This window comes from Notothenia rossii (assembly GCF_949606895.1).
Source record: "Notothenia rossii genome assembly, chromosome: 9".
NCBI classification, from domain to species: Eukaryota; Metazoa; Chordata; class Actinopteri; order Perciformes; family Nototheniidae; genus Notothenia; species Notothenia rossii.
This window is the reverse complement of record NC_136907.1, coordinates 82,106,470-82,133,670: the sequence shown is the minus strand read 5'-3', so window position 1 is coordinate 82,133,670 and position 27,201 is coordinate 82,106,470. Positions and strand designations below refer to the sequence as shown.

Sequence of the window (27,201 nt, the reverse complement as noted above, 5' to 3'; positions counted from 1 at the left end):
TATCCCTTTATATAGTCTATGGCTATAACCTTTTATATAGTTTATTGGTATAACCCTTTATATAGTCTATGGGTATAACCTTTTATATAGTCTATTGGTATAACCCTTTATATAGTCTATGGGTATAACCTTTTATATAGTCTATTGGTATAACCCTTTATATAGTCTATGGCTATAACCTTTTATATAGTCTATTGGTATAACCCTATAGTCTATGGGTGTAACCTTTTATATAGTCTATGAGTATATCCCTTTATATAGTCTATGGGTGTAGTTTATAGTCTATGTCATAGAGCCCAAAGTTTATACAGTCTATGGGTATGTTTTCTCCTAATGAATAATATGCTGCCCCCCTGTGACCCAATCTCATTGTGGAAGTTATGTCCTCCTCTTTTTTACTTCTGTTCTCTTGTTTCTCCAACTTTCCTGTGAACATTACACACATGTCTGCCATTAACTCCCACTCATTCCCTCTCCATTGGGACCATGGAATTGGGACAGGACGATGATCAGCTGTTCGTCTTCACTCTGATGTGTCTGCCAGCATGGATAGAACTAATGCTTCTTCTTTTTACGGTATTATGTCGTTAAAGGCGCATTACCGCCTCCTGCTGGATATGTCCTCTTGGAGGAATGAAGCCTCTGACCGCTCTCTGTCTCCCCGCTGAAGCCTCTCTGTGAGCGGCCTCTGGACTTTCATCTGAGAGGAGCTCCCGGTGTTCCTGAGCTATGAGGTAAACACACAGGTCTGGAGCTTAACCCGGGTTATAGCTGGCGAGTTACCCGAGTGCTAACCGGTTATAACCCGGGTCTGAGAAGGACATTCTGAGGCTAACATGCTAACAGGCTAATAGATAAGCTGGTGAGGAGCTGTTAGCTTAGCTTATAGTTAGCTTACTGCTCGATTTAACTTCGTTCAGCTGTTAGCCTCAGTTAGCCTCAGTTAGCCTCTTCAGTGTTTCTATGATATCAAAGTCTCCACTTTAAACTATTCATCTTCTGTGTGAGCCTACTGACAAGCTACTGACAGCTGCTAACTGACAGACTGCTAACTGACAACTGCTAACTGACAGACTGCTAACTGACAACTGCTAACTGACAGCAGCTAACTGACAGCAGCCCTGTCAATTAGCAGATCTGTCAGTTAGCAGTCTGTCAGTTAGCAGCTGTCAGTTAGCATCAGTGAGGATAACGGTATCACAACATTTGACACTTTAACCGGCTAACTAGCCACTACATGCTAATGCTAACATGGGGGTTTCTGTAAAACTTAAACATGCTTATGTTCACCTGTCATTGAACAGAGAGACAGGTGAATAGACAGACAGGTTAGCGGACAGACATGTGAACAGACAGACAGGTTAGCAGACAGACAGGTTAACAGACAGACAGGTGAACAGACAGACAGGTTAGCAGACAGACAGGTTAACAGACAGACAGGTGAACAGACAGACAGGTTAGCGGACAGACATGTGAACAGACAGACAGGTTAGCAGACAGACAGGTGAACAGACAGACAGGTTAGCGGACAGACATGTGAATAGACAGACAGGTTAGCGGACAGACATGTGAACAGACAGACAGGTTAGCAGACAGACAGACAGACAGGTGAACAGATGAACAGAGAGGCAGGTGGACAGAGAGACAGGTGAACAGACAGACAGGTTAGCGGACAGACATGTGAATAGACAGACAGGTTAGCGGACAGACATGTGAACAGACAGACAGGTTAGCAGACAGACAGGTGAACAGACAGACAGGTGAACAGACAGACAGGTTAGCGGACAGACATGTGAACAGACAGACAGGTTAGCAGACAGACAGACAGACAGGTGAACAGATGAACAGAGAGGCAGGTGGACAGAGAGACAGGTGAACAGTCAGTTGACCCTCTCTCCCCCTCTCAGGATCTCGGCTGTATGGCGATGCTGTGTCTGTGGTCCCGCCTCCTGAGCCCCCCCCCCTTCGCTCAGACCTTCCTCATGCTCACCCCCCGTCTCTACAGCAGTGGGGGGGGAGGGGGGGTCAAACCGGGGCGGAGGGCAGGGCTAATGGAGGCTCCCCCCGCCCACCACTCAACCCCGCCCCCCTCCTCCTACCATCTATACCCGGGGCACCCTGACTCTAAACGGGGGGCGGCGCCCTTCCATCATCACTCCCACTACCCCCCCCAGTACCACTTCCAATCTGTGGGGGTGGGGCCTGTAGGGGCAGGGCCTGTGGGGGCGGGCTCTGTGGGGGGTTGCCCTGGGTCGGGGGGCAGGAAGAAGACGTGGAGCTTCATCCAGGAGAAGATGAGTTACGACACGTTCTTCACGATGAAGCGTCTGATCGAGCGTTCTCTCCGGCCCGATGAAGTTCTGCGATGGATCACTCAGAACCCCAGCAAGATCTCACACAATCATTACCCTGTGGCCCTGCAGCGGATAGGCCAGTTGCTGGGGGGGGGGCCGAACGCAGGGGGGGGGCGGCAGGTCCTGGAACAGCACGACTTCCAGACGCTCTGCAACGCCATCGTTAGCGACTGCAGCAAGTTCGACAACTTCAGTATCGTGAACTGTCTGTACGCCGTGGCTGCACTCGGTGAGTCCTGATCATCTGTGTATAAGCGGGGGGCTAGCACCTGTTGGATACTCTGACCAATGAAAGTAAAGGAGGCGGGGTTAACACCTGTTGGATACTCTGACCAATGAAAGTAAAGGAGGGGGGCCCTAACACCTGTTGGATACTCTGACCAATGAAAGTAAAGGAGGGGGGGCTAACACCTGTTGGATACTCTGACCAATGAAAGTAAAGGAGGCGGGGCTAACACCTGTTGGATACTCTGACCAATGAAAGTAAAGGAGGGGGGGCTAACACCTGTTGGATACTCTGACCAATTAAAGTAAAGGGGGGGGGGCAACAGCTGTTAGATACTCTGACCAATGAAAGTAAAGGGGGGGGCTAATGTCTGCAGTGATGTGTTGTGTGTCTGCAGTGATGTGTTGTGTGTCTGCAGTGATGTGTTGTGTGTCTGCAGGTCAGTGATGTGTTGTGTGTCTGCAGTGATGTGTTGTGTGTCTGCAGGTCAGTGATGTGTTGTGTGTCTGCAGGTCAGTGATGTGTTGTGTGTCTGCAGGTCAGTGATGTGTTGTGTGTCTGCAGGTCAGTGATGTGTTGTGTGTCTGCAGGTCAGTGATGTGTTGTGTGTCTGCAGGTCAGTGATGTGTTGTGTGTCTGCAGGTCAGTGATGTGTTGTGTGTCTGCAGGTCAGTGATGTGTTGTGTGTCTGCAGGTCAGTGATGTGTTGTGTGTCTGCAGGTCAGTGATGTGTTGTGTGTCTGCAGGTCAGTGATGTGTTGTGTGTCTGCAGGTCAGTGATGTGTTGTGTGTCTGCAGGTCAGTGATGTGTTGTGTGTCTGCAGGTCAGTGATGTGTTGTGTGTCTGCAGGTCTTCCCAGTGACTCTCAGGTGGTTCAGGTCTTGGAGGCGGAGTCAGAGTCTCGTCTGAACCAGTTCAACCAGAAGGACGTGTCGATGGTGTTCAGCTCCAGCATGAAGCTGCACCCGGGCAGCGTGCACCGCCTGACTGCAGCCTGCCTGCCGGGGCTGGAGAGGAACCTGGAGCGAGAGCGCCACCCTCAGACGCTGTTCCTGCTGCTGTCCTGCTACAGGCTGAAGATGAGGGAGCTGCAGGAGCGAGCTAACGCCGCCGCCACAGGGGACGCTAGCGTCGCGGCAGGGGAATCTAACGGCGCCACAGAAAGCGCTAACTCGGCCTCAGGGGAAGCTATCGCCGCCGCAGGGGAGGCTAACGCTGCCGCCGCAGATGAAGCTAGCGCCACCGCCGCAGTGGGAGCTAACGGCGCAACAGACGACAACAGCGGCTCGTCATCAAACCCTGAGCAGCTGCTGGCCAACAGGTGAGGGGGGGCACCACAGGGGGCCACAGCTTGACTTCTTATGTTGGGTCCTTTTCTCAGGGGGTCAGGTGTCTCCTGAGATTTATTTTTAAAGTCACGGTCCATTTGGCTAAAGGTGCATACCATTCATAGTAACCCCCCCCCCTCACTAAAATAAGAAGAAACACTGCTCAAAATATTTGTGTAAAAAAATAACAAAGTATTTATTTAAATCTGAAACCAAAACAGAAACCCTCAAACCACAAACAATATTAAAAAAAGTCCACTTCGGGTTTTCCAACATTTGTTTCAAATAATCCACAAAGCACCGCTCCCAAAGTAACCTTTGAAAATCACCAACATAACACCAGAGAAAACACAGTCACTCCCAGTCACTCCCAGTCACTCCCAGTCACTCCCAGGATCCAGTCACTCCCAGGATCCAGTCACTCCCAGTCACTCCCAGTCACTCCCAGGATCCAGTCACTCCCAGTCACTCCCAGTCACTCCCAGTCACTCCCAGGATCCAGTCACTCCCAGGATCCAGTCACTCCCAGTCACTCCCAGTCACTCCCAGGATCCAGTCACTCCCAGGATCCAGTCACTCCCAGTCACTCCCAGGATCCAGTCACTCCCAGTCACTCCCAGGATCCAGTCACTCCTAGGATCCAGTCACTCCCAGTCACTCCCAGGATCCAGTCACTCCCAGTCACTCCCAATCACTCCTAAGATCCAGTCACTCCCAGTCACTCCCAGGATCCAGTCACTCCCAGTCACTCCCAGGATCCAGTCACTCTCAGTCACTCCCAGTCACTCCTAGGATCCAGTCACTCCCAGTCACTCCCAGGATCCAGTCACTCTCAGTCACTCCCAGTCACTCCTAGGATCCAGTCACTCCCAGTCACTCCCAGGATCCAGTCACTCTCAGTCACTCCCAGGATCCAGTCACTCCCAGTCACTCCCAGGATCCAGTCACTCTCAGTCACTCCCAGTCACTCCCAGGATCCAGTCAGTCCCAGTCACTCCCAGCCACTCCCAGTCACTCCCAGTCACTCCCAGCCACACCCAGTCACTCCCAGGATCCAGTTACTCCCAGGATCCAGTCACTCCCAGGATCCAGTCACTCCCAGTCACTCCCAGGATCCAGTCACTCACAGGATCCAGTCACTCCTAGGATCCAGTCACTCCTAGGATCCAGTCACTCCTAGGATCCAGTCACTCCCAGTCACTCCCAGTCACTCCCAGTCACTCCCAGTCACTCCCAGGATCCAGTCACTCCCAGGATCCAGTCACTCCCAGTCACTCCCAGTCACTCCCAGTCACTCCCAGTCACTCCCAGGATCCAGTCACTCCCAGGATCCAGTCACTCCCAGTCACTCCCAGGATCCAGTCACTCCCAGTCACTCCCAGGATCCAGTCACTCCCAGTCACTCCCAGCCACACCCAATCACTCCCAGGATCCAGTCACTCCCAGTCACTCCCAGGATCCAGTCACTCCCAGGATCCAGTCACTCCCAGGATCCAGTCACTCCCAGGATCCAGTCACTCCCAGTCACTCCCAGGATCCAGTCACTCCCAGTCACTCCCAGGATCCAGTCACTCCCAGGATCCAGTCACCCCCAGTCACTCCCAGTCACTCCCAGTCACTCCCAGTCACCCCCAGTCACTCCCAGTCACTCCCAGTCACTCCCAGGATCCAGTCAGTCCCAGGTAGGGCTGGGCGATTTGGCCTAAAAATAAAATCTCTATTTTTTTCTAACTAATTGACAATTTTCGATTTAAACCTCGATTTTTTTCTGTTTTTTTCTGTTTTTTTTAAACCAACCCAAGGCAAAATTTAAATACATATTTTCTTTATTAACACAATAAAAATAAATGAAATAAAAACAGCAATATATATATATATGTATATATTAAAAAAAAATATCCAACGAGTTACAGACCACTCCATGTAAGTCAATGGGGAAAAAGTGTTTCCGGGCCTGGCAACCCTAAAGGAAGTGTAGTACCGCCGTTTGGCCACAACGAACATTCTCATCAGACTCCGGCGCACTTCCTGGGGGCTTGGTTCAACCTCCACTGTCCGCGGCCGCAGCTAGACCCTTCTCAGCCACCGTAGTGTCGTGTCAGATGGGCGTGTCGTGTAGTGTCGTGCAGTGTTGTGTACTGTCCGCGGCCGGGGCCAGACCATATTGGCGCGTTCTGGAAAGTGAGAGAGTAAGCTACTATGCAATCCCTTGAAGCAAAACAAATCTGCGGAGTCTAGCAATGTTTTTAAATCGCGATTTTTCGGTTTAGCCATTTCACAAACCGTAGGAAAGTAAAAATGTAGATTAATCGTTAAAACCGAAAAAATCGCCCTGCCCTACTCCCAGGATCCAGTCACTCCCAGTCACTCCCAGGATCCAGTCACTCCCAGTCACTCCCAGGATCCAGTCACTCCCAGTCACTCCCAGGATCCAGTCACTCCCAGTCACTCCCAGGATCCAGTCACTCCCAGTCACTCCCAGGATCCAGTCACTCCCAGGATCCAGTCACTCCCAGGATCCAGTCACTCCCAGTCACTCCCAGGATCCAGTCACTCCCAGTCACTCCCAGGATCCAGTCACTCCCAGTCACTCCCAGGATCCAGTCACTCCCAGGATCCAGTCACTCCCAGTCACTCCCAGGATCCAGTCACTCCCAGTCACTCCCAGGATCCAGTCACTCCCAGTCACTCCCAGGATCCAGTCACTCCCAGTCACTCCCAGGATCCAGTCACTCCCAGTCACTCCCAGGATCCAGTCACTTCCAGTCACTCCTGGGATTCACTCAGTCAACGTGTCAGTCCGGTCAGTAGCGATCCATCGGCAGAGTGATGGTGGAGAGTGGACGTCAGTGATCAGGTAGAAGTGATGAAGAGAGATTGTTTTGATCAGATGGATTTAAATGTCCCCCCCCAGGAAGACCCTGCGTCTGGTGAAACACACGCTGGCGAGCGTCAGCGGCGTCAGAGACCAGGAGATGGCGCTGCTGGACGAGATGCTGGCGGCCTGCGTCCGGGAGGCAAGCAACAAGAGCCTGGAGATGATCTTCAGCTCACACCTGTTCTACCAGAACCGCCAGGAGAGGTTCATCCGCAGCCTGGCAGGTGAGGGGGGGGGGGGGGTTACCTGCAACTGTCTCCTCAGAATCAGAAACACCTGTAACTGTGTGTGTTTTATTCTTCAAGGGGAAATGAACATTGTTTCAGGAAAAGTCAAATGAAAGCCTACTCCATAAGGGACAAAATGAGCAGTATTTATAAAATAAATGTGTGTGTCCCCCCCCCCACAGAGGAGCTGCCCAGGAAGGTGGACAGTATCACCCCCTACACCATGGCTCTGATCGCCAAGTACATCGCCCGGCACCGCCTCCGAGAGACCCGGCTGCTGGACACAATCGCAGACTTCCTGGTGAAGAGGGCCGAGTACCTGGACAGCAAGGTGAGCCTGAACCAGCCCCCACTATAAGCCTTATCACCGGGGAGAGTCTCTAGAGCAGCAGAACTAACAGCTGGTCCCAGGTCAGTCTGAACCCTCACTATAAGAGGAGGGTCTTCAGTCTACAGCAGCAGAACTAACAGCTGGTCCCAGGTCAGTCTGAACCCTCACTATAAGAGGAGGGTCTTCAGTCTACAGCAGCAGAACTAGCAGCTGGTCCCAGGTCAGCCTGAACCAGCCTTCACTATAAGAGGAGAGTCTTCAGTCTACAGCAGCAGAACTAGCAGCTGGTCCCAGGTCAGCCTGAACCAGCCTTCACTATAAGAGGAGAGTCTTCAGTCTACAGCAGCAGAACTAGCAGCTGGTCCCAGGTCAGTCTGAACCAGCCTTCACTATAAGAGGAGAGTCTTCAGTCTACAGCAGCAGAACTAGCAGCTGGTCCCAGGTCAGCCTGAACCAGCCTTCACTATAAGAGGAGAGTCTTCAGTCTACAGCAGCAGAACTAGCAGCTGGTCCCAGGTCAGTCTGAACCAGCCTTCACTATAAGAGGAGGGTCTTCAGTCTACAGCAGCAGAACTAGCAGCTGGTCCCAGGTCAGCCTGAACCAGCCTTCACTATAAGAGGAGAGTCTTCAGTCTACAGCAGCAGAACTAGCAGCTGGTCCCAGGTCAGCCTGAACCAGCCCTCACTATAAGAGGAGAGTCTTCAGTCTACAGCAGCAGAACTAGCAGCTGGTCCCAGGTCAGTCTGAACCCTCACTATAAGAGGAGAGTCTTCAGTCTATAGCAGCAGAACTAGGAGTTGGTCCCAGGTCAGTCTGAACCCTCACTATAAGAGGAGAGTCTTCAGTCTATAGCAGCAGAACTAGGAGTTGGTCCCAGGTCAGTCTGAACCCTCACTATAAGAGGAGGGTCTTCAGTCTATAGCAGCAGAACTAGCAGCTGGTCCCAGGTCAGTCTGAACCCTCACTGTAAGAGGAGAGTCTTCAGTCTATAGCAGCAGAACTAGGAGTTGGTCCCAGGTCAGTCTGAACCCTCACTATAAGAGGAGAGTCTTCAGTCTATAGCAGCAGAACTAGCAGCTGGTCCCAGGTCAGTCTGAACCCTCACTATAAGAGGAGAGTCTTCAGTCTATAGCAGCAGAACTAGCAGCTGGTCCCAGGTCAGTCTGAACCCTCACTATAAGAGGAGAGTCTTCAGTCTATAGCAGCGGAACTAGGAGCTGGTCCCAGGGGACTTCAGGTATATCTCTGTCCTCACGTGTGTCTCTGTGTCCTCAGGTGATCCAGAAGCTGGTGTTCCCGTTCAGCCGGATGAGTTACCGCCCCTGCAGGGATCAGGTGTTCTTCTCTCGCCTGGAAGAGGTTCTGGAACTGAAGGCTCTGAACTCGCCGCTGGCCACCGTGAACATCCTGATGTCTCTGTTCCAGCTAGGACACTTCCCGGGCCCGGTGATGCACCGGGTCTTCTCCTCCGCCTTCATCAGCAACGTCACCAGTCAGTACCAAGACCTGGACCCCTAAATGGCTAAGATTAACCCTGAGACACACACACGCTTGTGACTGACTTTTTCTCAAAATGTCAACATTCTGACTTTTTCTCAAAATTTCAACAATCTGACTTTTTCTCAACATTTTGACTTTTTCTGAATACTTAAAAATGTTAATAATCCCTGGTCCCCGGCTTGAGCTTCAGTCTCAGGATCCATGTATCTGTGATCCTCTCGAGAATGGAAGGAGTCATCACATACAGAGCATCAACTAGTTCCTGAACAGTGTCCTTCACATGCTGATATCCAAGAGAGGGAGTTCCACAGTCACAAGATGGAGGGATAGAAAGCAGTATTCAATGTTTACTTCAGATTAGCTCCACGTCAGAAATGAGCATGCTTGATATTTGTCTCTCTCCATAGAGGCAACTTTTTATCAAAATCTCAATATTCAGATTTTTTCTCACAATTCTAACTATTTCTCAAAATCTCATTTCGGACTTTTTATCAAAATTCAGAGTTTTTATCAAAATCTCAAAATGTAGACTTTTTATCAAGATCCTGACTTCTCCCTGTAAATGAACCTTTGTCTTCTGTCAGTGAGAGTGGTTTTCTAAAGCAGGGGTGGGGAACCTTTTTCCTCTCAAGGGCCATTTCAATTTTTTCAGCATCCTCCGAGGGCCGTACAAATTATTGACCTCTGCTTAAAAATACTAAAATCACAGCCCATTCATTTGGCCTTTCTTTCATGCTGTGCAAAGAAAAAGCAACCTCTGAATCCAGATATCTCACCATGACTCGCGCATGCATGCACGGTGTGGCATGACCACCAAAACAGAAAGATATAGACACAAGATGTGTGCAATTTAGTTTCCTATCCATGTGAACATGATTTAAAGTGTGGGGGGGGGGGGGAGACCTAACCTCCTCTAGGGGGGTTTGGGGGCATGCTCCCCCGGGAAGATTTTTTTTTAAATGTTGAAGTTAAAAGCATCAATCTGGTGCACTTTGAGAGCAACATGGAGAGATCTATGGATACATCTCTCAGCACCAGATGAAACACAACTGGAAGGAGATTTATTTTTCTTTATGGATATTTTACAAATCACTTCCCTTTCAAACTGTATTCTTGTTTATTAATAACAACTGTTTTTTACTGTCATATAGTATTTTATACCCGTTTGCTTTGTTCTCTTATTTTTTTTATAACTATAATGATCATATAAAGATGTACCTTTACCTCACTGGTTGGAGAAAAAGCTTCTTATATTCGTTAGCATAGCTAGCTAACCAGATGCTAATAACAAGTTATTGACTGTATGATCAGTATGACAGATGAACAGATCGCCCACTGGGCTTTCAACTAAAGACACAGCCACGCAAAAACTGCTGCATGCTCCTTATCTGAAGTGCCGGAGCCGTGCTCTCCGTCAGAACTGCACCCCTGTCAGACGAGACCATGAACGAGACATATACCACGTGATGACACGTGAGGCTCGTGTTGTGTTCATGGACCCTGATCTTGGCCAGGAAAAACAGGCTCTCGCTTGTTTAATTATTTTGCGGTCTAGATTTCTTTTTTGCGTGTAATTTATAAATTACCTCGAGGGCCGTATCAAATGGTCTCGCGGGCCGTTCTAAAGTGTCCTCATCACACTATATGACGTATCATTAGCTTTTTACTTCAGAAATCATCAGGTGGTGTTAATATTTGGGGATTATCCAGGTTCCACCAGGTGAGCTACCTGAGCCGGTCAGTGACTCTGCTCCCTGTGTTTTCAGACAGTCCGTATGCGCTGATCGTGCGGCGCTACCTGTCTCTGCTGGACGCCGCCGTGGAGCTGGAGTACCCGGAGTACAGCGGGCCCCGCCTGCAGGACGTTCACAAGGTCCTGATGTTTGACCACGCCCTCACTGCAGACGAGGTCAACCGCAAGTACAGGTAACACGCCTGCACACACAGACACAACTGAACACACTCAGACACACATGAACACACCTGAACACACTCAGACACACCTGAACACACACAGACACACCTGAACACACTCAGACACACCTGAACACACCTGAACACACTCAGACACAACTGAACACACTCAGACACACATGAACACACCTGAACACACTCAGACACACCTGAACACACTCAGACACACCTGAACACACTCAGACACACCTGAACACACCTGAACACACACAGACACAACTGAACACACTCAGACACACATGAACACACCTGAACACACTCAGACACACCTGAACACACACAGACACACCTGAACACACTCAGACACACCTGAACACACCTGAACACACTCAGACACACCTGAACACACACAGACACACCTGAACACACACAGACACACCTGAACACACCTGAACACACACAGACACACCTGAACACACACAGACACACCTGAACACACCTGAACACCCCTGAACACACTCAGACACACCTAAACACACACAGACACACCTGAACACACCTGAACACACCTGAACACACTCAGACACACCTAAACACACACAGACACACCTAAACACACACAGACACACCTGAACACACACAGACACACCTGAACACACACAGACACACCTTAACACACACTCAGACACACCTGAACACACCTGAACACACTCAGACACACCTAAACACACACAGACACACATGAACACACACAGACACACCTGAACACACACTCAGACACACCTGAACGCACCTGAACACACTCAGACACACCTAAACACACACAGACACACCTTAACACACACAGACACACCTTAACACACACTCAGACACACCTAAACACACACAGACACACCTGAACACACACAGACACACCTGAACACACACAGACAAACCTTAACACACACTCAGACACACCTGAACACACCTGAACACACTCAGACACACCTGAACACACTCAGACACACCTGAACACACACAGACACACCTGAACACACTCAGACACACCTGAACACACACTCAGACACACTCAGACACACCTGAACACACTCAGACACACCTGAACACACTCAGACACACCTGAACACACACAGACACACCTGAACACACACTCAGACACACCTGAACGCACCTGAACACACTCAGACACACTCAGACACACCTGAACACACTCAGACACACCTGAACACACTCAGACACACCTGAACACACACAGACACACCTGAACGCACCTGAACACACTCAGACACACCTGAACACACACAGACACACCTGAACACACACTCAGACAAACCTGAACACACACTCAGACACACCTGAACACACACTCAGACACACCTGAACACACCTGAACACACTCAGACACACCTGAACACACCTGAACACACACTCAGACACACCTGAACACACACTCAGACACACCTGAACACACCTGAACACACTCAGACACACCTGAACACACACTCAGACACACCTGAACACACTCAGACACACCTGAACACACACATACACACCTGAACGCACCTGAACACACACTCAGACAAACCTGAACACACCTGAACACACTCAGACACACCTGAACACACACAGACACACCTGAACACACACAGACACACCTGAACACACACAGACACACCTGAACACACTCAGACACACCTGAACACACCTGAACACACTCAGACACACCTGAACACACTCAGACACACCTGAACACACCTGAACACACTCAGACACACCTGAACACACTCAGACACACCTGAACACACACTCAGACAAACCTGAACACACCTGAACACACTCAGACACACCTGAACACACACTCAGACACACCTGAACACACCTGAACACACTCAGACACACCTGAACACACACTCAGACAAACCTGAACACACTCAGACACACCTGAACACACCTGAACACACCTGAACACACCTGAACACGCCTGCACACACAGACACACCTGAACACACACTCAGACACACCTGAACACACTCAGACACACCTGAACACACTCAGACACACCTGAACACACACAGACACACCTGAACACACTCAGACACACCTGAACACACACTCAGACACACTCAGACACACCTGAACACACTCAGACACACCTGAACACACACAGACACACCTGAACACACACAGACACACCTGAACACACACTCAGACACACTCAGACACACCTGAACACACTCAGACACACCTGAACACACACAGACACACCTGAACACACACTCAGACACACCTGAACGCACCTGAACACACTCAGACACACCTGAACACACACAGACACACCTGAACACACACAGACACACCTGAACACACACTCAGACACACCTGAACGCACCTGAACACACTCAGACACACCTGAACACACTCAGACACACCTGAACACACCTGAACACACCTGAACACACTCAGACACACCTAAACACACACAGACACACCTGAACACACACAGACACACCTGAACACACCTGAACACACCTGAACACACTCAGACACACCTTAACACACACTCAGACACACCTGAACACACACAGACACACCTGAACACACCTGAACACACCTGAACACACACAGACACACCTTAACACACACACAGACACACCTGAACACACACAGACACACCTGAACACACCTGAACACACCTGAACACACACAGACACACCTTAACACACACTCAGACACACCTGAACACACCTGAACACACTCAGACACACCTAAACACACACAGACACACCTGAACACACACAGACACACCTGAACACACACAGACAAACCTTAACACACACTCAGACACACCTGAACACACCTGAACACACTCAGACACACCTGAACACACTCAGACACACCTAAACACACACAGACACACCTGAACACACACAGACACACCTGAACACACACAGACACACCTGAACACACTCAGACACACCTGAACACACTCAGACACACCTGAACACACACAGACACACCTGAACACACACTCAGACACACCTGAACGCACCTGAACACACTCAGACACACCTGAACACACACAGACACACCTGAACACACACTCAGACAAACCTGAACACACCTGAACACACACTCAGACACACCTGAACACACACTCAGACACACCTGAACACACCTGAACACACTCAGACACACCTGAACACACCTGAACACACACTCAGACACACCTGAACACACCTGAACACACTCAGACACACCTGAACACACACATACACACCTGAACGCACCTGAACACACACTCAGACAAACCTGAACACACCTGAACACACTCAGACACACCTGAACACACACAGACACACCTGAACACACACAGACACACCTGAACACACTCAGACACACCTGAACACACCTGAACACACTCAGACACACCTGAACACACTCAGACACACCTGAACACACCTGAACACACTCAGACACACCTGAACACACTCAGACACACCTGAACACACACTCAGACAAACCTGAACACACCTGAACACACTCAGACACACCTGAACACACACTCAGACACACCTGAACACACCTGAACACACTCAGACATACCTGAACACACACTCAGACAAACCTGAACACACTCAGACACACCTGAACACACCTGAACACACCTGAACACACCTGAACACACCTGAACACACTCAGACAAACCTGAACACGCCTGCACACACAGACACACCTGAACACACACTCAGACACACCTGAACACACTCAGACACACCTGAACACACTCAGACACACCTGAACACACACAGACACACCTGAACACACACAGACACACCTGAACACACTCAGACACACCTGAACACACACTCAGACACACTCAGACACACCTGAACACACTCAGACACACCTGAACACACACAGACACACCTGAACACACACAGACACACCTGAACACACACTCAGACACACTCAGACACACCTGAACACACTCAGACACACCTGAACACACTCAGACACACCTGAACACACACAGACACACCTGAACACACACTCAGACAAACCTGAACACACCTGAACACACACTCAGACACACCTGAACACACACTCAGACACACCTGAACACACCTGAACACACACTCAGACACACCTGAACACACCTGAACACACACTCAGACACACCTGAACACACCTGAACACACTCAGACACACCTGAACACACACTCAGACACACCTGAACACACTCAGACACACCTGAACACACACAGACACACCTGAACACACTCAGACACACCTGAACACACTCAGACACACCTGAACACACCTGAACACACTCAGACACACCTGAACACACACTCAGACAAACCTGAACACACCTGAACACACTCAGACACACCTGAACACACACTCAGACACACCTGAACACACCTGAACACACTCAGACACACCTGAACACACTCAGACACACCTGAACACACTCAGACACACCTGAACACACACTCAGACAAACCTGAACACACTCAGACACACCTGAACACACCTGAACACACTCAGACAAACCTGAACACGCCTGCACACACAGACACACCTGAACACACACTCAGACACACCTGAACACACTCAGACACACCTGAACACACACTCAGACACACCTGAACACACCTGAACACACTCAGACACACCTGAACACACACTCAGACACACCTGAACACACCTGAACACACTCAGACACACCTGAACACACACTCAGACACACCTGAACACACTCAGACACACACACACACACACACACACACACACACACACACACACACACACACACACACACACACACACACACACACACACACACACACACACACACACGTGTACCCATGTGTGTTTGTGTGTCTCAGTTATAAAGGTCTGGTGGGCGAGGCTCTGCGGCAGCTGCTCGGAGAACACAACTACAGACAGGACCAAGTACTGGCTCCAGGATACCACACAGGTATACTCTATACTACACAGGTATACTCTAGACTACACAGGTATACTCTATACTACACAGGTATACTCTAGACTACACAGGTATACTCTATACTACACAGGTATACTCTATACTACACAGGTATACTCTATACTACACAGGTATACTCTACACTACACAGGTATACTCTACACTACACAGGTATACTCTATACTACACAGGTATACTCTATACTACACAGGTATACTCTATACTACACAGGTATACTCTATACTACACAGGTATACTCTATACCACACAGGTATACTCTATACTACACAGGTATACTCTATACTACACAGGTATACTCTATACCACACAGGTATACTCTATACTACACAGGTATACTCTATACCACACAGGTATACTCTATACCACACAGGTATACTCTATACTACACAGGTATACTCTATACCACACAGGTATACTCTACACTACACAGGTATACTCTATACTACACAGGTATACTCTATACTACACAGGTATACTCTATACTACACAGGTATACTCTATACCACACAGGTATACTCTATACTACACAGGTATACTCTATACTACACAGGTATACTCTATACTACAAAGTTATACTCTATACCACACAGGTATACTCTATACTACAAAGTTATACTCTATACCACACAGGTATACTCTATACTACACAGGTATACTCTATACTACACAGGTACAGTACACAGGTATACTCTATACTACACAGGTATACTCTACACTACACAGGTACAGTACACAGGTATACTCTATACTACACAGGTATACTCTATACTACACAGGTACAGTACACAGGTATACTCTATACTACACAGGTATACTCTACACTACACAGGTACAGTACACAGGTATACTCTATACTACACAGGTATACTCTATACTACACAGGTACAGTACACAGGTATACTCTATACTACACAGGTATACTCTACACTACACAGGTACAGTACACAGGTATACTCTATACTACACAGGTATACTCTATACTACACAGGTACAGTACACAGGTATACTCTATACTACACAGGTATACTACACAGGTACACTACACAGGTACACTACACAGATATACTCTATACTACACAGGTATACTACACAGGTACACTACACAGGTACACTACACAGATATACTCTATACTACACAGGTATACTCTATACTACACAGGTACAGTACACAGGTATACTCTATACTACACAGGTATACTACACAGGTATACTACACAGGTACACTACACAGATATACTCTATACTACACAGGTATACTCTATACTACACAGGTATACTCTATACTACACAGGTATACTCTATACTACAAAGGTATACTCTATACCACACAGGTATACTCTATACTACACAGGTATACTCTATACTACACAGGTATACTCTATACTACAAAGGTATACTCTATACCACACAGGTATACTACACAGGTACACTACACAGGTATACTCTATACCACACAGGTATACTCTATACTACAAAGGTATACTCTATACTACACAGGTATACTCTATACTACACAGGTATACTCTATACTACAAAGGTATACTCTATACTACACAGGTATACTCTATACTACAAAGGTATACTCTATACTACACAGGTATACTCTATACTACACAGGTATACTCTATACTACACAGGTATACTCTATACTACAAAGGTATACTCTATACCACACAGGTATACTACACAGGTACACTACACAGGTATACTCTATACCACACAGGTATACTCTATACTACACAGGTATACTCTATACTACAAAGGTATACTCTATACCACACAGGTATACTCTATACTACAAAGGTATACTCTATACCACACAGGTATACTCTATACCACACAGGTATACTCTATACTACACAGGTATACTCTATACCACACAGGTATACTCTATACTACAAAGGTATACTCTATACCACACAGGTATACTCTATACCACACAGGTATACTCTATACTACACAGGTATACTCTATACTACACAGGTATACTCTATACCACACAGGTATACTACACAGGTACAGTACACAGGTATACTCTATACTACACAGGTATACTACACAGGTATACTCTATACTACAAAGGTATACTCTATACTACACAGGTATACTCTATACCACACAGGTATACTACACAGGTACAGTACACAGGTATACTCTATACTACACAGGTATACTACACAGGTATACTCTATACTACAAAGGTATACTCTATACCACACAGGTATACTCTATACCACACAGGTATACTACACAGGTACAGTACACAGGTATACTCTATACCACACAGGTGTACTCTATACTACACAGGTATACTCTATACCACACAGGTATACTACACAGGTACAGTACACAGGTATACTCTATACTACACAGGTATACTCTATACCACACAGGTATACTACACAGGTACAGTACACAGGTATACTCTATACTACACAGGTATACTACACAGGTATACTCTATACCACACAGGTATACTCTATACTACAAAGGTATACTCTATACTACAAAGGTATACTCTATACCACACAGGTATACTACACAGGTACACCACACAGGTATACTCTATACTACACAGGTATACTCTATACTACACAGGTATACTACACAGGTATACTCTATACGTCACAGGTATACTCTACACTACACAGGTATACTCTATACTACACAGGTATACTCTATACTACACAGGTATACTCTATACTACACAGGTATACTCTATACCACACAGGTATACTACACAGGTATACTCTATACGTCACAGGTATACTCTACACTACACAGGTATACTCTATACTACACAGGTATACTCTATACTACACAGGTATACTCTATACCACACAGGTATACTCTATACTACACAGGTATACTCTATACTACACAGGTATACTACACAGGTATACTCTATACGTCACAGGTATACTCTACACTACACAGGTATACTCTATACTACACAGGTATACTCTATACGTCACAGGTATACTCTACACTACACAGGTATACTCTATACTACACAGGTATACTCTATACCACACAGGTATACTCTATACCACACAGGTATACTCTATACTACACAGGTATACTACACAGGTATACTCTATACCACACAGGTATACTCTATACTACAAAGGTATACTCTATACTACACAGGTATACTCTATACGTCACAGGTATACTCTACACTACACAGGTATACTCTATACTACACAGGTATACTCTATACGTCACAGGTATACTCTACACTACACAGGTATACTCTATACTACACAGGTATACTCTATACCACACAGGTATACTCTATACCACACAGGTATACTCTATACTACACAGGTATACTACACAGGTATACTCTATACCACACAGGTATACTCTATACTACAAAGGTATACTCTATACCACACAGGTATACTCTATACCACACAGGTATACTCTATACTACACAGGTATACTACACAGGTATACTCTATACCACACAGGTATACTCTATACTACAAAGGTATACTCTATACTACAAAGGTATACTCTATACCACACAGGTATACTCTATACCACACAGGTACAGTACACAGGTATACTCTATACTACACAGGTATACTCTACACTACACAGGTACACTCTACACTACACAGGTATACTCTATACCACACAGGTATACTACACAGGTACAGTACACAGGTATACTCTATACTACACAGGTATACTCTATACCACACAGGTATACTACACAGGTATACTCTATACCACACAGGTATACTCTATACTACAAAGGTATACTCTATACTACACAGGTATACTACACAGGTATACTCTATACCACACAGGTATACTCTATACTACACAGGTATACTCTATACTACACAGGTATACTCTATACCACACAGGTATACTCTATACCACACAGGTATACTCTATACCACACAGGTATACTACACAGGTACAGTACACAGGTATACTCTATACTACAAAGGTATACTCTATACCACACAGGTATACTCTATACCACACAGGTATACTACACAGGTACAGTACACAGGTATACTCTATACTACACAGGTATACTCTACACTACACAGGTATACTCTACACTACACAGGTATACTCTATACTACACAGGTATACTCTATACTACACAGGTATACTCTATACCACACAGGTATACTCTATACTACACAGGTATACTACACAGGTACACCACACAGGTATACTCTATACTACACAGGTATACTCTATACTACAACGGTATACTACACAGGTATACTCTATACGTCACAGGTATACTCTATACCACACAGGTATACTCTATACCACACAGGTATACTCTACACTACACAGGTATACTCTATACTACACAGGTATACTCTACACTACACAGGTATACTACACAGGTATACTCTACACTACACAGGTATACTCTATACCACACAGGTATACTACACAGGTATACTCTATACCACACAGGTATACTCTATACCACACAGGTATACTCTATACTACAAAGGTATACTCTATACCACACAGGTATACTCTATACCACACAGGTATACTACACAGGTACAGTACACAGGTATACTCTATACTACAAAGGTATACTCTATACTACAAAGGTATACTCTATACCACACAGGTATACTCTATACCACACAGGTATACTACACAGGTACAGTACACAGGTATACTCTACACTACACAGGTATACTCTACACTACACAGGTATACTCTATACTACACAGGTACACCACACAGGTATACTCTATACTACACAGGTATACTCTATACTACACAGGTATACTACACAGGTATACTCTATACCACACAGGTATACTCTATACTACACAGGTATACTCTATACTACACAGGTATACTCTATACCACACAGGTATACTCTATACTACACAGGTATACTCTATACTACACAGGTATACTCTACACTACACAGGTATACTCTATACTACACAGGTACACCACACAGGTATACTCTATACTACACAGGTATACTCTACACTACACAGGTATACTACACAGGTACACCACACAGGTATACTCTATACTACACAGGTATACTCTATACTACACAGGTATACTACACAGGTATACTCTATACGTCACAGGTATACTCTACACTACACAGGTACACTACACAGGTATACTCTATACGTCACAGGTATACTCTATACTACACAGGTATACTACACAGGTATACTCTATACGTCACAGGTATACTCTACACTACACAGGTACACTACACAGGTATACTCTATACTACACAGGTATACTCTATACCACACAGGTATACTCTATACCACACAGGTATACTCTATACCACACAGGTATACTCTATACTACACAGGTATACTACACAGGTATACTCTATACCACACAGGTACACTACACAGGTATACTCTATACCACACAGGTATACTCTATACTACACAGGTATACTCTATACTACACAGGTACACTACACAGGTATACTCTATACCACACAGGTATACTCTATACTACACAGGTATACTCTATACTACACAGGTATACTACACAGGTATACTCTATACCACACAGGTACACTACACAGGTATACTCTATACCACACAGGTATACTCTATACTACACAGGTACACCACACAGGTATACTCTATACTACACAGGTATACTCTATACCACACAGGTATACTCTATACCACACAGGTATACTCTACACTACACAGGTATACTCTATACTACACAGGTATACTCTATACTACACAGGTATACTACACAGGTATACTATACAGGTATACCACACAGGTATACTCTATACCACACAGGTATACTCTACACTACACAGGTATACTCTATACTACACAGGTATACTCTACACTACACAGGTATACTCTATACTACACAGGTATACTCTATACTACACAGGTATACTCTATACCACACAGGTATACTCTATACTACACAGGTATACTCTATACTACACAGGTATACTCTACACTACACAGGTATACTCTATACTACACAGGTACACTCTACACAACACAACACAGGTATACTCTACACTACACAGGTATACTACACAGGTATACTCTACACTACACAGGTATACTACACAGGTATACTCTATACTACACAGGTATACTCTATACTACGCAGATATACTCTATACTACACAGGTATACTCTACACTACACAGGTATACTACACAGGTATACTCTACACTACACAGGTATACTACACAGGTATACTAAACAGGTATACTCTATACTACACAGGTATACTCTACACTACACAGGTATACTCTATACTACACAGGTATACTCTACACTACACAGGTATACTCTATACTACACAGGTATACTACACAGGTACACTCTATACTACACAGGTATACTACACAGGTATACTACACAGGTATACTACACAGGTACACTCTACACTACACAGGTATACTACACAGGTATACTCTACACTACACAGGTATACTACACAGGTATACTACACAGGTACACTCTACACTACACAGGTATACTACACAGGTATACTCTACACTACACAGGTATACTCTACACTACACAGGTACACCACACAGGTATGCAGATATGCTACACAGTACTACAGTACTCAGGTGTGTTACTCAGGTGTGTCATCTGTTCCTGGTTCTCAGACTTCTTGTTGCTGATTGGTCCCTCTGGTCGGGTTCTGCCGGTGCGTCCTGCTGTTGCCGTGGCGTCCCCTGCGGCTGACTCTGCGGTTGCCGTGGTGACGTCAGAGTTCCAAAAGTTTTCTCCGTTCGTGTCGGAGGAGGAAGGGGTGGAGCCTCTGGTCCAAGGGGGTGGGGCCTCAGAGCCTCGAGGGGGCGGGGCCTCAGAGTGCTTCCTGCCCCCCGGCTCTAACGGAGGCTCCTACAGAGCTCCAGAGATCTACAAACAGCTGTCAGAGAACAGCTCCACGCTCAGCAGCCCCCCCTCAGACAGCCTGGGCCCACCCCCCCAGGGGCCCCCCGGGCACCCACCACCAGACCCTCTCTTCCAGTTCTCCATCGGGAGGATCCTGGAGGACGAGGGGGGGGCGGACTGTGGCTTCTACTGTGAAGGGGGGGCCGTGGGGCTGCACCCACCCCTCAGACCGGAGGCCGAGCAGAGACACATCCGGAGGTACGAGGAGGGGGGGGGTGCAGATTACTAAAGTAGTCAAGAATGGAAGTAGTGAAAAAAAAGAAAATAATGTGTTGGTATTTTTGTCAAAAACTCAAAATTCGGACCTTTTCTCCAAAATTCCTCAAACAGTCCTGATGCTCTTCTAGGCAATCACACATCCTGTCATGTTCTCAGCTACAGTTGGGATACCTTTGTTATCATGCTACTCTCATGCTGGAAGAGGACACTCAGGATTTTCACAACAGTTACTGCTCTGAATGCTGATGTCATACTGATGTCATGCTGATGTCATGCTGATGTCATGATGATGTCATGCTGATGTCATGCTGATGTCATGATGATGTCATGCTGATGTCATGATGATGTCATGCTGATGTCATGCTAATGTAATGCTAATGTCATGCTGATGTCATGCTAATGTCATGATGATGTCATGCTGATGTCATGCTGATGTAATGCTAATGTCATGCTGATGTCATGATGATGTCATGCTAATGTCATGATGATGTCATGCTGATGTCATACTGTGTTTGCAGGGTGGTGCTCTCCGTTAACGATAAGTGGCATTACTGCCACAACTCCCAGGTGCTGGTGGGCTCCAGATCCATGAGGGACCGCCACCTGAGGCTGCTGGGGTACACACTGCTGCAGGTACACACACACACTCACTCACTCACTCACTCACTGTCTCTCACTCACAGCTACGCTAAGCTCTGTGCTAGCATTATGCTAAGCTAACCTGTTCTCTTGTCTCTCAGCTGCCATACCAAGAGCTGGAGAAGCTGAGCGGCATCGAGGACGTGAAGCAGTACCTGCACCAGAAGCTGCTGGACCTATGACTGTGTGCGTGTGTGTGTGTGTGTGTGTGTGTGTGTGTGTGTGTGTGTGTGTGTGTGTGTGTGTGTGTGTGTGTGTGTGTGTGTGTGTGTGTGTGTGTGTGTGTGTGTGTGTGTGTGTGTGTGTGTGTGTGTGTGTGTGTGTGTGTGTGCGTGTGTGTGTCAGGTGGAGGTTCAGGGGGGTCTTCAGTCTCCAGGTTTCTGTTCATGATGTCATGCTCCCAGATTATTCCAGTTTAGTCCAGTTTTAATTGCCCCTGAGATGATAACATGATATTTATACTTCTGGTTTTGGAGCAGCAGAAAAATCCGACTGGTCTTTGAAGGCGTCGCAGAGGCTGCGATCTGATTGGTCGATGTGTGAATGAGCAAAACTTTTTTTTTTTGGTGAGAGGGGGCTCCCTTTTTATAAAGTTTGGTAACTATGGTAACGATGTGAGCAGAGGGGGTCACCGTGGTAACGTGCCAAAGGCCTGAGGGGGGGTCAGAGGTCAGATTATTTATTGTGATGGAGGGGGCGGGGCTTGTTTATATTACAGATCTATTCATCAGATGTCTATAAAACTGAAACTGAACTCTGAGTCCGTCTCATCATTCAGGGGGGGGGGGTGCATTCAGGGTTTGTCTGTAACTCTAACACTCAGGGGCTGTCCTCAGGAACATTAACCCTTTCCCTTCAGGTAACCCAGTGGAGCAGCTGGTGTCAAACAGCAGGTCATTAGAGGGACGCGTCTCTCGTTCCTTTATCCTCATAACTGGATATATCTTTAGTGTTCATTATTCTCTTTCTTCTTGTGGCCCGTTTGAATGTTTCTGCTTTCTGTAAATATTATTAATTTATATAAAGGTCATATTTCATCAGGTGTAAATAATAATATTTAAAAAGATCAAATATGTGTGATTTTTTAAATGTCTATGACAGTGGGTCGCGGACCCGTTTCGAGTGGGTCGCGGACCCGTTTCGAGTGGGTCGCGGACCCTTTTCGAAAAAAAAATTGGAATTATTATTTTTTTCTTTTGGGGAAAAAGTCAAACTTTTACTTTGAAGGCCCGACGTTCTAACTCTGTGCATGCAGTAGGCGTTGGACTGGAAGTACCGGAGAACATAAACGGTTTTGAAAACTTCTTCTCAATAAAACATCTTTGCTGATGTTTTCTCGAATCTTCTGGCCAATCAGAATCAAGATGGTTGCCGGAAGTCCCCACATCCATGGGTACAACTTCAGATAGAAATGAACACGTAATGAAATATGACCCCCGGTTTGATGATTGACAGGTCACAGAACAATGGGGGCTATCTACCCTCACCCACAAAGTACTTCACTCAGACTCTCTTATATATTACAGCACAATGTTTTGTTGAATAGATTCGAGTGGTTCAAATTTCGGGTTGTGATTTATTGACAAAGGAAAAAGTGGGTCCTGAGGCCTGACCAGCTGAGAACCACTGCTCTATGATGACATCACAGTGATGTCACGGTGTGTTTGGGTACAAAGGGACATCTGACAACAGAATGAGAAAAAGTGCATTTATTTGTTAATAATTTTCTCGGGAAGGCGGCTGATTGGAGGCTGAACACTAGCTCCTCCCTCAGCGGTAACAAACATCCAATAGGATCCGCCCCTAAACCTGCCTGTCAAACTGTACAAGCCCCGCCCCCCCCATCATTCCTCCAAAACCAAACAGCTGACCATCCGTCAGATAAAAACAAACACTCCATAAAAACAGAAACAGTAACAAAACACTGTCAGGCTCCGCCCCTCCAGCCGCCGCTCGCTCTCATTGGTCCGCATGGTGATCGGCAGATGAGGAGGCGTGTCCTGCACAGCCTGTCCTATCCAATGAGGCAGAGGGGGCGGAGCTAGTCAGACTCCGAGTCGCTGGATTCCTCCGAGGAGCTTCGATCTTCGTCATCCTCTTCGTTCTGAGGGCGTAAAGAGAACAGATATAACTTTATTCATACTGACACACGGAACAGATATAACTTTATTCATACTGACACACGGAACAGATATAACTTTATTCATACTAACACACGGAACAGATATAACTTTATTCATACTGACACACGGAACAGATATAACTTTATTCATACTGACACACGGAACAGATATAACTTTATTCATACTGACACACAGAACAGATATAACTTTATTCATACTGACACACGGAACAGATATAACTTTATTCATACTGACACACAGAACAGATATAACTTTATTCATACTGACACACGGAACAGATATTTATATATTACCTCATCTTCTTCTTCGCTGTCTGAGCTTCCTGACGTCTCGTCGTCTTCATCAGAGTCAGACGAGTCACTCTTCTCCTCGTCAGAGTCAGACATGTCCTGCTGCAAGACACAAACACACACTGATATAACCACTTTTTCAACACTTGATCAAATAAATAAATGAAGTGTGTGTGTGTGTGTGTGTGTGTGTGTGTGTGTGTGTGTGTGTGTGTGTGTGTGTGTGTGTGTGTACCTTGGCTCGGTAGGCCATGCTCCTCTTATTCACACTGAGGGTCTGTGCTGTCGCTCGGCTGCTCGCCGCCTTCTTCACTGTCACACACACCTTAGAGGGGGGGGGGCTGCGGGCCTTCGTGCTGCTGCGCCGCTTCTACACACACGCACACACACACGGTTAATAGCTGCATCAAGCCGAATGTGTTGTTATGAGTGTGTGGTGAGGTACTGACGGTGGAGGTGAACTGCGTGTAGACGGCTCGGTCCTGAGGAGACAGACCCTGAGGAGACACACCATCTTTATTATAACACACACCTCCGTCAGAGACAGAAGCCCCCCTGCTGCCCCCCCCCTCACCTGTATCCAGGCCTCCAGCAGCACCTTGTAGACCCCCTGCTGCTCCTCCACCTGCTTCTTGTACTTGTCCTTCTGGATCTGGCTCAGTTTGTGCCACCTCTTCCCGATCTCCACCATGCGCTCCTTCAGGCTGAAGTGGTTCAGCTCCCCATTGGTCAGCAGCTCCTGGGAGAACATCTGATACCCACTCCTATTGGACGAGAGGACGAGAGGGGGCGGGGCTTACTGCTGAGTCGAAAGTTTCAAGTCTCTATCACCATGTGCTCAGCAGCTTCAGTGGAGAGTCCTCCTCCAGCAGAGCAACATGAATATATATGGGACATAGAACAGATCAAACTAATAAAACAGATCAAATAGTGCAAGAGAATGTTTTGAGATGTGCAAGTAAATACAAATACATAATGCAAGAAGAGTCTATCTACAAGTAAAGGGCATATGATATATAGACGAGTAAGATGCAACAGATGGATGTTCTTCACAGAGCTCAGGTGGTCAACAGTCTGATGGTCCTCTGGTTAGATGCTGCTCTACACGCTGTAACCAATCACAGCCCTTCATAACATATCATAATTGATTCAGACATTGAAGAATAATCATATAACGTGTGTGTGTGTGTGTGTGTG

At 46.7% G+C, this 27,201-nt stretch overlaps 2 protein-coding genes across 5 annotated transcripts in view; one reads left to right on the top strand and one right to left on the bottom strand.

Moving 5' to 3' along the window:
- Positions 1 to 457: 457 nt before the first annotated feature.
- Positions 458 to 24,273, top strand: fastk (Fas-activated serine/threonine kinase). The gene is made up of 11 exons (XM_079650541.1): positions 458 to 734; positions 1,908 to 2,583; positions 3,431 to 3,902; positions 6,824 to 7,011; positions 7,197 to 7,345; positions 8,622 to 8,838; positions 10,613 to 10,772; positions 15,653 to 15,744; positions 22,421 to 22,910; positions 23,450 to 23,564; positions 23,672 to 24,273. Exons 2-11 carry the CDS (start codon positions 1,920 to 1,922, stop codon positions 23,750 to 23,752), a joined length of 2,628 nt encoding a protein of 875 aa, XP_079506667.1. The 5' UTR covers positions 458 to 734; positions 1,908 to 1,919; the 3' UTR covers positions 23,753 to 24,273.
- A 991-nt stretch (positions 24,274 to 25,264) lies between these two features.
- The window catches only part of ubtfl (upstream binding transcription factor, like), a 40,807-nt gene continuing 38,870 nt past the window's right edge, over positions 25,265 to 27,201 (bottom strand). For 3 of the 4 annotated variants that reach the window (XM_079650545.1, XM_079650542.1, XM_079650544.1), the window contains exons 16-20: positions 26,579 to 26,768; positions 26,454 to 26,501; positions 26,240 to 26,374; positions 26,008 to 26,106; positions 25,265 to 25,674 (exon numbers count right to left, since the gene is read on the bottom strand). In XM_079650545.1, coding sequence (XP_079506671.1) covers positions 25,612 to 25,674; positions 26,008 to 26,106; positions 26,240 to 26,374; positions 26,454 to 26,501; positions 26,579 to 26,768 — 535 coding nt within the window. In that variant the 3' untranslated portion in view covers positions 25,265 to 25,611. The remainder of the gene's footprint in view (positions 25,675 to 26,007; positions 26,107 to 26,239; positions 26,375 to 26,453; positions 26,502 to 26,578; positions 26,769 to 27,201) is intronic. The other variant, XM_079650543.1, reaches the window with a different exon arrangement.

Excerpts from the sequence above, each read along its gene's own strand:
- fastk (XM_079650541.1), top strand. The coding sequence starts at position 1,920 with ATGGCGATGCTGTGTCTGTGGTCCCGCCTCCTGAGCCCCCCCCCCTTC. Across the intron at positions 2,584-3,430 it reads GTACGCCGTGGCTGCACTCG|GTCTTCCCAGTGACTCTCAG; the intron begins GTGAGTCCTGAT and ends GTGTGTCTGCAG. Across the intron at positions 15,745-22,420 it reads GGCTCCAGGATACCACACAG|ACTTCTTGTTGCTGATTGGT; the intron begins GTATACTCTATA and ends CCTGGTTCTCAG.